General features: G+C 33.2%; 1 protein-coding gene across 1 annotated transcript in view; it reads left to right on the forward strand.

Moving 5' to 3' along the window:
* The window catches only part of LOC137628400 (uncharacterized), a 345910-nt gene that overhangs the window by 305244 nt on the left and 33166 nt on the right, over nt 1-7500 (forward strand). The window contains exon 5 of the mRNA XM_068359550.1: nt 1-92. This exon is cut by the window's left edge and continues 42 nt beyond it. Within this exon, the coding sequence (XP_068215651.1) occupies nt 1-92 (92 nt within the window). The remainder of the gene's footprint in view (nt 93-7500) is intronic.

Here is a 7500-nt window from a genome sequence, read left to right on the forward strand (position 1 = left end):
ATTACCGGGTGGGTGAGACGGCGTCCCTCAACTGCACCTCCTCCAGGAGCAAGCCTGCTGCCACCCTTACCTGGCTCATCAACGAAAATCCCGTAAGAAATTGCTTCAGAAACTTTACTTGATAACATTGCATGGTTGGTATCCAATAAGAGAGAGAGAGAGAGAGAGAGAGAGAGAGAGAGAGAGAGAGAGAGAGAGAGAGAGAGAGAGAGAGAGAGAGAGAGAGAGAGAGAGAGAGCAATTGCATCAAAACAATTATATAATTCGCCTTGATACACGTTGCTACCTTTTCACACGTTAAAAGGTCATATATAACTCGGCATATATATTTATTTGTGTTTAGAAGTAAAATTATTTTTGCCTTCATGATTGTGTCTAATTATTTCAGCATACATTAACTCCCGTGAGTAAGCATTCTTTATATGTTTATATACAAATGCAAATATAATGCAAAAATTTATATTAAGAAATCTGTAACCAAATCTGTAGCTTGGCAATTAATAATAATAATAATAATAATAATAATAATAATAATAATAATAATAATAATAATAATAATAATAATAATAATAATAATAAAAACATGTAAGCCTAGCTTGAAAGACAGAGAGAGAGAGAGAGAGAGAGAGAGAGAGAGAGAGAGAGAGAGAGAGAGAGAGAGAGAGAGAGAGAGAAAATCAAAGTGATAAAGCACAAACAAACAGCAGATCGTAAATTGCAAGTCATTTGCTGAAGGCTTTCGGAGTTTTGATTTGCAACAGTCTTAACAAAGCTTGCCAGACCTCGGCCTCATTGAAGTAGTCACGCAAAACGTTTGCCGAATCTCTAATCAAATCAAAATAAATTGCCGTGATTAAGCTTTTGATTAGTGGAAAAGCTAGTAGTCTCTGTGAGTCTGATTCCTCTAATTTGGCTTCGTTAAGATTGTCAAAGAAAATACATGTTCTGATAATCATACTTTTCAAGTTATTTTTCCAGCTTATCAGTGGGAAATTAACTTTACTTTTAAGAATTTTTGTTTTTTTCTGAGGGAGATAATTTTCAGATTTTTTTTTTTTTTTTTTAAGGAGATTATTATAGTTAAAGCTCAACTTTGATTTGTCAGGACTACACTAAAATTTTACTGTAAATTTTCAAACTAATGAAAGCTTTATAGAAATTTGAGTTTTCTAGGCTGTAGGGTACATAGAAATTTTACTATTACAACAACAGAGTCTGCAGTATATGTTGAATTACAGATGTTTTGGCTTTTGTGTAAGAAGAATACAAATGTGATGGATTGTTAAATGACATAGGCCAACTCTGGAACTGGAATTCTTTTCCTTTACTTGTATCCATAAAATCTTTCAATAATTTTAAAAAGCGAGTTTTTCATCCTTTAAGAGTTCAGTAACAGTTTTGCAAGACTAAAATGAAAGAAAAAACTTTTCTATATAGTTTCTGAGGTCCAGACTTGTGGGGAGACATGGTGAAGATTACAAAAAAATGTATGAAATGTATATCTTTTGATAGTGAAAGTTATGGTGAACACCTAAAAATAGAATTAATTGGTTTTCAAATTGAGTGCAGAAGCTAGGCAGAGTTAATAAACATTTGAACTATTATAAATTTAAAAGAAAATATAATTAAAAATAATAAAACCACATACACCAGGGGTTAAGCCCGTTTTAATTCGTGCTAGTCATAGATATGTTAAGTGAAAAGATCAGTGTACCAACCGTGTATCACACGATCGTACATAGTAACGACATTTCATTTTGTGTAGATATTATGCTTGTATCGTCACTCTCCCCTCGCACTGACAAGGACCTGAAATAACATGTATGATTTTCTCACCGTTAAATGTTAACCGGTGCGGTGTCGCTTGAACAGGAAATTTCCTGTTATGTCTTTTATGCATTTTTTGCATGGAGTTTATGTATATAAAAGTGAGTGTTCTGTTATAAAGTTACTCAGTTGCTTTCATCCTGCCTTTTGAGTCACAACCTTCTCTCGGCTCGTCACATCAGAAATAAAGAGTTGTGGGAGTTGGTATAAGCAGAAGCTTTAGTAATTACCACTGCAAATGTGGAAGACTTATGAGAAAGGTAGGGACAGGATAGTATAGGCTCGATTATAAACCAGGCAGGGTAGTTTACATCAGGACCCATACAGTAGTTTAGATACTTGGGATCCACTATAAGTCAAGAGGGAGGATGTGTGGCTGAATTTGAAAATAGGATAAAAGCAGCCTATGGGAAGTGAAGGGAGGTAGTGGGAGTGGTATGTGATAAAAAAAAAAAAATCCATTCAAGCTAAAAGTCAAGATCTATAGCACAGTAATATCACCAGTGGTGATGTATGGAGTGGTTATATGTGCTCTAAGATTTAAAGAAGAAGCAAAGCCTGAGAAAAGAGAAATGAGAATAATGAGGTGGATTATTAAAATATCACTGCTTGAAAGATTGACAAATGAAGAAATAAGAAGAATGGCCGACGTAGCTATACCTTCTTTCCTTCTAGAATCTGTTCCCTCTTCTCTGTAACATTCCTCGGCACATTGTACATGTCTTACTTTGTAGTACTTAAATTATTATTATTATTATTATTATTATTATTATTATTATTATTATTATTATTATTATTATTATTATGAGTTAAGCTACAACCCTAGTTTGAAAAGCAGGTTGCTCTAAGCTCAACGGCTCCAACAAGGAAAGTTAGCCCAATAAAGAAAGGGAACAAGGGAAAAAATAAATTACAAGAGAAGTAACAGCCTAGATAACAATGGTTTGATATTGGAGTGTCCTCATAGAAGAGTTGCTTACCATAGCTAAGGAGTCTCTTGTACCCTTACCATTCCTCGGCACCTTGTACATTACAAGAGAAGTAACAGCCTAGATAACAATGTTTGATTTTGTAGTGTCTTATAGGAGAGCTGCTTGCCAGATCTAAAGAGTCTCTTGTACCCTTACCATTCCTCAGCACCGTGTATATTACAAAAGAAGTAACAGCCTAGATAACAATGGTTTGATATTGGAGTGTACTCATAGAAGAGCTGCTTACCAGACCTAAAGAGTCTCTTGTACCCTTACCATTCCTCAGCACCTTGTACATTACAAAAGAAGTAACAGCGTAGATAATGGTTTGATTTTGTAGTGTCTAATAGGAGAGCTGCTTACCAGATCTAAAGAGTCTCTTGTACCCTTACCATTACTGGGCACCTTGTACATTACAAAAGGAGTAACAGCCTAGATAACAATGGTTTGATTTTTGAGTGTCCTCATAGAAGAGTTTCTTACCATAGCGAAAGTGTCTCTTGTACCCTAACCAATAGGAATGTACCCACGGAACAATTACAGTGCAGTAGTTAACCACTCGAGCAAAGAAGAATGGTTTGGTGAATTCATTGTTATCAGATGTGTGACTACAGAGGAGAATGTGAAAAAAATAAGCCAGACTATTCGATGTATGTGAAGGGAAAGAAAAAATCAGTCATAACTACAGAGAGGGGTCCAATGTAGTACTTTCTGGCCAGCTAAAGGACCCAATTAAAATCCGGTGGTAGTATCTCAACGGGTGGCTGGTGCCATAGCCAACCTAATACATACTTTCAATTTTCTTTTGACTAACTCTTGAACCTCTGTCCCATCATCACTTTTTTTTCATATCAACGCATTATATCCACTAATTCTTCCCACCAATTCTTTTGTTTCCACCACACATATTTCTTTCATATCCACCTATTTTCCACCGTTACCTTGTCCATCTTTCTAGTCGTCTTTCTCACAATCCTCCTAAATTGCTAGCCATATACTCCTTTAAGGTCCAAATCTTAATTCTAGATCTCCCCTTTCTCTTCATGGGCTTCCTACCTCTCATTTTAAAATCCATAACTACCAGTCTATGTTGTTTAACTCATGCTTTCCCTAAAATAACGTTACAGTTTATCACATTGTTTTTGTCAACTTCTCTAACCCCTATGGTAGGTGTGTAAGCAGACTTGCTTTTTAGTAAACTTTCAGGCCAACTACCAACAGCTATGGAAACTGTTACTTCTAGTTGGGCTATTTAGTCAATCATTAGGCCCACCGCCTGTAATTGTGGGTGATGAGTGCAAGGGCATACGATCGTAAAAACCCCTGCCAAATTATTAACCATGCCTGGTGATATATATATATATATATATATATATATATATATATATATATATATATACATATATATATATATATGTATATATATACACATACAGTGTATATAATTTATATATATATATATATATATACACATACAGTGTATATAATTTATATATATATATATATATATATATATATATATATATATATATATATATATATATATATACATACAGTGTATATAATATATATATATATATATATATATATATATATATATATATATATATATATATATATATATTCAGTATGTATATATACATATATATATGCATATATATATATATATATATATATATATATATATATATATATATATGTGTGTGTGTGTGTGTGTGTGTGTGTGTGTGTGTGTGTGTGTATGTTTTGCAAAATTTATCATTAATCAAATGCCAAGTCACAAACATACCAATTAGCTACGATGGGTTGATTTCAATTCTATGTGCAAAAAACCTGAATTCGACAGGTATAAGTACAAGAGAATTGTCATTGACTTTTATCTTTCTTCGTAACCAAGTGGTAAGTCACTGTTTATACAAGTGTCCCGGACCAGGGTTCGACTCCCGGGCAGTCAGAAGCTCTTGTCTTTGTGTGATTTCGCTTGGGGCTCTGATCCATAGGTCGTTAAGAGAATCCAGACATTATTGTATCAAAAATATGTGGCTTATTTGAATATGAAAAACACGTCTAAATGTGCAAAATTTATCATTAAGCGAATTCCAAGTCACAAACATACCAATTAGCTGCGATGGTATAAGTACAAAAGAATTGTCATTGACTTTTATCTTTCAACGTGGCAAAGTGGTAAGTCACTGTTTATACAAGTGTCCCGGACCGGGGTTCGACTTCCGGCCCATCAGAAGCTCTTGTCTTTGTGTGATTTCGCCTGGGGCTCTGATCCATAGGTCGTTAAGAGAATCCAGACTTTAATGTATCAAAAATATATGGCTTATGTGAATATATATATATATATATATATATATATATATATATATATATATATATATATATACAGACACACACAAACACACACATATAGAAATATATATATATATATATATATATATATATATATATATATATATATATATATATATATATATACATATAACACACACATATATATATAAATACACACACACACACATATATATATATATACATATATATATATATATATATATATATATATATATATATATGTGTGTGTGTGTGTGTGTGTGTGTGTATGTGTATATATATACATATATACACACACATATATATATATATATATATATATATATATATATATATATATATATATATATATACTGTATATGTTTGTGTAAGTTTGTTACGCTGAGTGTTTACTAACAACAAACAATTGTGAGAACTGTATTTATACCGCGCAACGTTGATAAGGTCTCGTCACAAGATGGTTGTTGTCTACACGTATGATGGCTCGGTTCGTGCTGCTTTTATGGTAGGATATCTATGTAGCCGGGGAAGACAAACAAACAATAACATATGCATGTGTATAATTGTTCAAGAATCTTTTTATGGAATATATAGTTTTACTTCTACTTTGATACTGACGGACTCTCCTTCGAAATAAGCTTGAAGTGCTGCCTTCTTTTCCATTGATAAATTCATAGTTGGCTGAGCCTGTGTGACTGTCTGTGAATTTGGTGATGGCGAACGATTCATGATATTAGAAACTATTTGGAGTAAAGGTATAGGAAGTGATATTTGTCACTACCCTGGAGTGGACGAGAACTGAAACAATGACATCTGCACTTTGACAGGTTGTTAAGTTTGACCGTTTTGACGCTAGATCAGTAATTGATTTCCCAAATTTGACTCCTTCTACTGAGAGAAGTACAGATTTGGTTGTATTTGGGATATCAGGGTTTCCAATTTGTTCAAAATCTCGAGAATCTAAATTGATATATAGCAAATTTTGATGGAAGTTAAAATTTGGCAACACTGAAACAGGAGTGAAGCCGCGCTGGCAACCGTTTCTCTGATTTATACTATAGAAAGAACCCTTAGGCCTTGAGTATGTTAAAAGTTTCGATTTTATGCGCTACATGATATTAATATATCTAGCTGCAAAAAAAAAAAAAAAAAAAAAAAAAATCTTATTCTGTCATGTGCTTTATTTGCATGTAGAATACACGAGAATCCTCCCGAGCTCCTGGTAACTGCTGGAAATATTTCTATCGTATCATAGAAGGTACATTTTCTATATTATAACATTCAATATTCAATCAGAAATTATGAGATGGACAGCAATTGCCTGTTCCATCAGCAGATACCAAACCCTGTAATAATGCAAATGATAGTTACAATACTATCATTTGCATTATTATTTTCTTCTGGTTTTCTTTTATATATATTTGTCCTATTTTCATATTTCTCATTCATGTTCTTTTTATCCAAATCTTCTATCTTACCATTTTTTCATTATTTCTTAAGGATGGTGGCTCCAACCGACTCTTGAGGGTCCACATTGACACTCATATAAATGGATGTACATAGAATAAAAAGAAATTTTCCTCTATGCTTAATATCATATCTGCGTGCAGGCAACATATTTTGATTTTAAGATTTTATCCAATCCCCTAACAGCTACTCTCTACCTCCCCTCGAGCCACTTGTAATTAAACAATTATACCGAACTCTCAATCACTTAACTACCTCCATTCCTTTACATATTATCCGATCTTCCAACTACCACGTAAAGAATCCTAGTTTAAACGCCCCCCTCCCAACTTTTTTTTTTTTTTTTTTTTACTGTTGTACTTGTGTGTTATGTGAGTTCTTCTATTTAATTTCCAGTTATTTATATGTTCAATTGTATTGAATTTAACTAAACAAATAATTAGTGTCTATTGTTTTGCCTTGAAGGCCTTGATGTGCCCAATAATGAATTCAGTGTGTTTGAAGTTGAAGCTATCATATAAAAAAAACAAAAAACTAAAGAGGTGGAAAGGCCCGGGAAACGATGGAATAACTGCCGAGATGATACTGTCTGAATATGAAATGACTCCCAGACTACTTACAAGATCATTTTGTAGAATGTGGCATAAAGAGGCAAAACCTGATGAATAGAAGTTAGGAGTATTGGTGAAAATGGCAAAAAAAAAAAAAGGACACCTGACTGATTGCAATAATTACATAGGCTTGACACTTACGTCAGTTGTTATGAAAATATATAGTATGCCTATTTTAAAGAGACTGGAGAGAAAGATTGGTGAAAAACTGGGAGATGAACAAGCAGGATTTAAAAAAGGTAGAAGTTGTAATGACCTAATATTCATTTTGAGACATGTTGTAC

This window comes from Palaemon carinicauda, chromosome 36 (assembly GCF_036898095.1).
Source record: "Palaemon carinicauda isolate YSFRI2023 chromosome 36, ASM3689809v2, whole genome shotgun sequence".
Classification (NCBI taxonomy): Eukaryota; Metazoa; Arthropoda; class Malacostraca; order Decapoda; family Palaemonidae; genus Palaemon; species Palaemon carinicauda.